At 42.0% G+C, this 3674-nt stretch overlaps 1 protein-coding gene across 1 annotated transcript in view; it reads left to right on the forward strand.

Moving 5' to 3' along the window:
* The first annotated feature begins 504 nt into the window (after positions 1 to 504).
* The window catches only part of KIF1A (kinesin family member 1A), a 200416-nt gene continuing 197246 nt past the window's right edge, over positions 505 to 3674 (forward strand). Inside the window, 1 exon segment of the mRNA XM_053711551.1 lies at positions 505 to 610. Coding sequence (XP_053567526.1) covers positions 505 to 610 — 106 coding nt within the window.

Here is a 3674-nt window from a genome sequence, read left to right on the forward strand (position 1 = left end):
GAGATCACACTGACAGACATTGCTGGGGGAGATCACATTGTGACAGACACTGCTGGGGAGATCACACTGTGACAAACATTGCTGGGGAGATCACATTGTGACAGACACTGCTGGGGAGATTATATTGTGACAGACACTGCTGGGGGAGATCACATTGTGACAGACATTGCTGGGGGAGATCACATTGTGACAGACACTGCTGGGGGAGATCACACTGACAGACACTGCTGAGGGAGATCAGTGAGAGACACTGGTAAGAAAGATCACATGTACACGTACTACCCTTTGGATCACACATTGGTAAATGCTGCTAGGGAAGAACACGTGCAACATATACCACTTGGGGGTCACACTGGGACTGTTGCAACTGTGGGAGATCACTCTGTAAAAGGCAATCACATACCTATATCACAGAGATAGACCGTACTGTCACTGGATCACACAGTAGCAGATAATAGGCAGGTAATACTGAAAGAAAGTTAACATTTATATTTTTTTCAGGACATGGCGGGAGCGTCAGTGAAAGTCGCAGTCAGAGTGCGACCATTCAACTCACGTGAAATTGGGAAGGATTCAAAATGTATCATCCAGATGTCCGGGAACACAACGAGTAAGTACAGGTTATGTGCTTCATTGTCACCCATTTAATAACATCCTGTGCAGTCACTGTGTGGTACTTGTCTGTGTAATGCTGTACTGCGTGTCAATACTACTATTAAATAAACTGTCAGTCTGTTTATTGGTCTGTGTGAGCTTCCTATACATTCTGCCACTTGTGCACGTTTCCTGGTGTTTGATGAGATCCCTATATATCTGTCCCTGTAACCCCCCCCCTCACCATTTTGTGTCACTTGCACTGTTCTCTCTTAGCTCCCTTTGTGCCTCACTGGTGTCATTGGGAGGTGGCATTAGCCTGGACATGCTGACAGAGCTCTCTTTCCCTAACCAAACAAAAGGAGCCTGTGTACCCACATAATCCCTCACTGGAGAAAAGGGGAGGGCTTGTGAGACCAGAACTAGATGGGTGTAGGGTCAGAAATAGAAAATAATAAATAATGGACTGGATAAATAGAGCAGAGAATTGCAGTGTGATTTCATTATAATAGAGGTGGGGGCTTCCTGCATACTTGCATATTACAGATTACTCAACATGCAGTATAAGAGTCTCAGGTGATACTAGAAATAGGGACTGCTCCCACTGTAATGTTTTGGCTTAAAGGGATAGTGTAAACTAATATTTTCTCCCCTTTAATGTGTTCCCAATTATCAATCTTACCCAGTGTTCCCTCTAAGGCAACATTTTGTAAGCGGCCCACCAATGAAACAGTTAATTAGGGAACCACACCCAGGGCCGTCTTTAATATTGACTGAACCCTGGGCAAACATTTTCTTGCCCCCCCCCCCCCCATGCAATTTCGCTCTCCACCCTAACATCCCAAAAAACAACTAAATCATTTTTTTTTTAATTATTAGCCCAGGAGTGAAATAAATTGCAATATGTGAAACTGGACCTAAGCAGTACTAATAAGTAAATAAATATATCAATTCCTCCACTGTGGATTCATTTAATATTCTTTTGAATGTGATTCTGGTGTGAGGTTAGCTGGTTAAAGAGATTTAGGGAGCAAAGCAAGGTAAAGACTGAGGAGGAAGCATGGAGGTGCAGACAAATATAAGTTTACTGACTGGAACAGCAGAACTACTATGGGAAGCTGTAAAATCTGAGACTGAGAGAAAACAAAAACTATAAAAATAAACCTTACATTAATGTGTAAAGTATCAGCATGACACTATTACATCAGCCACAGCAGCACATGTCACTTCTTTGCTAGGAACAAGTTCCCTCTCACCCTGCACTAGACAATGCTGCATGGGGAGGGGTGTGTGTGCATTCAATTATTCTTCCCATTGACACCTTTCTACAAAGCACTGTTCCCCTAACAAACTTCAGTTAGTTGATCTTAGGGCCACAGCAGAAAGAGCAGGGCTAAGGGGACCAGCAGACTGGATGCTGTCTGTCCAAGGCTGCATGGATACAGTGTGAGATGAGTCACACAGCCTCAAGACTGAAGAGAGCAGTGTATGCAGCTGCACAGATGCTCAAATCCTCACACCCTTGCCGCTCCAGCTTTCTGCTGCATGCGCCTACAGTCAGCCCTACCCAGAAACAATCCCCACCACCAGAGCAGTGACCTGGTAACAGTGGTAACCCCAGTAAGACCTTTTCTGATGCAGAGGGAATGGCTGTATACCGAGTTAGGTCTTTGCATTCAGTGCTGCACAGTGCACATCTAAAACAGCACATGGCAAAAGCTTGGCATGTCACATGACACATCAGCAGTCTGGTATGAACCAGAAAAAAAAAAAAAATTTTTTTTTAAGAATTCTTGGGCCCCTCAACAGAAACTGGGCCCTGGGCAGCTGCCCCTTTTGCCCTGTGTTAAAGACGGTCCTGACCACACCCTGCAATTAGCAAACACTACTCAATGCAATTGTTTCACTGCTGGGCCGCTTGCAAAATATGGCTTTTAGGGGAGCACTGATCTTACCTACTATATGGCCAGATTACGAGTTTTACGTTATGAGGGGTGCGGCGCTAACTTGCACGTTATTGTCACCGCTCACTTCCCTACAGCGCTGGTATTACAGGTTTTTATAAACCTGGCGTTAAAAGACAAGAAGTGAGCGTAGAGCAAACTTGTGCTCCATACCACACTCCAATACCAGCGCCGCTTAAGTCAGCGGTGAGCTGGTTGTACGTGCTCATGCACGATTTCCCCATAGACATCAATGGGGAGAGCCGGCTGAAAAAAAGCCTAACACCTGCAAAAAAGCAGCGTAAAGCTCCGTAACACAGCCACATTGATTCCTATGGGGAAACTAAATTTATGTTTACACCTAACACCCTAACATAAACCCTGAGTCTAAACACCCCTAATCTTACACTTATTAACCCCTAATCTGCCGTCCTCGACATCGCCGACACCTACTTTATACTTATTAACCCCTAATCTGCCGCCCCTAACATCGCCGCCACTATACTAAGTATATTAACCCCTACGCCGCTGCACTCCAGCATCACAAACACTAGTTAAATATTATTAACCCCTAATCCGCTGTCCCTAACATCGCCGCAACCTACCTATATTTATTAAACCCTAATCTGCCGCCCCCAAAGTCGCCGCCACTATACTAAATTTATTAACCCCTAAACCTAAGTCTAACCCTAACCCTAACACCCCTAACTTTAATGTAATTAAAATAAATCTAAATAAAACCTACTATTAATAACTAAATAATTCCTATTTAAAACTAAATACTTACCTGTAAAATAAACCATAAACTAGCTACAATATAACTAATAGTTACATTGTATCTAGCTTAGGGTTTATTTTTATTTTACAGGCAAGTTTGTATTTATTTTAACTAGGTACAATAGTTATTAAATAGTTATTAACTATTTAATAACTGCCTAGCTAAAATAAATACAAATTTACCTGTAAAATAAACCATAAACTAGCTACAATATAACTAATAGTTACATTGTATCTAGCTTAGGGTTTATTTTTATTTTACAGGCAAGTTTGTACTTATTTTAACTAGGTAGAATAGTTACTAAATAGTTATTAACTATTTAATAACTACATAGCTAAAATAAATACAAATTTACCTAT

The sequence above is a fragment of the Bombina bombina genome, chromosome 4 (assembly GCF_027579735.1).
Source record: "Bombina bombina isolate aBomBom1 chromosome 4, aBomBom1.pri, whole genome shotgun sequence".
NCBI lineage: Eukaryota > Metazoa > Chordata > Amphibia > Anura > Bombinatoridae > Bombina > Bombina bombina.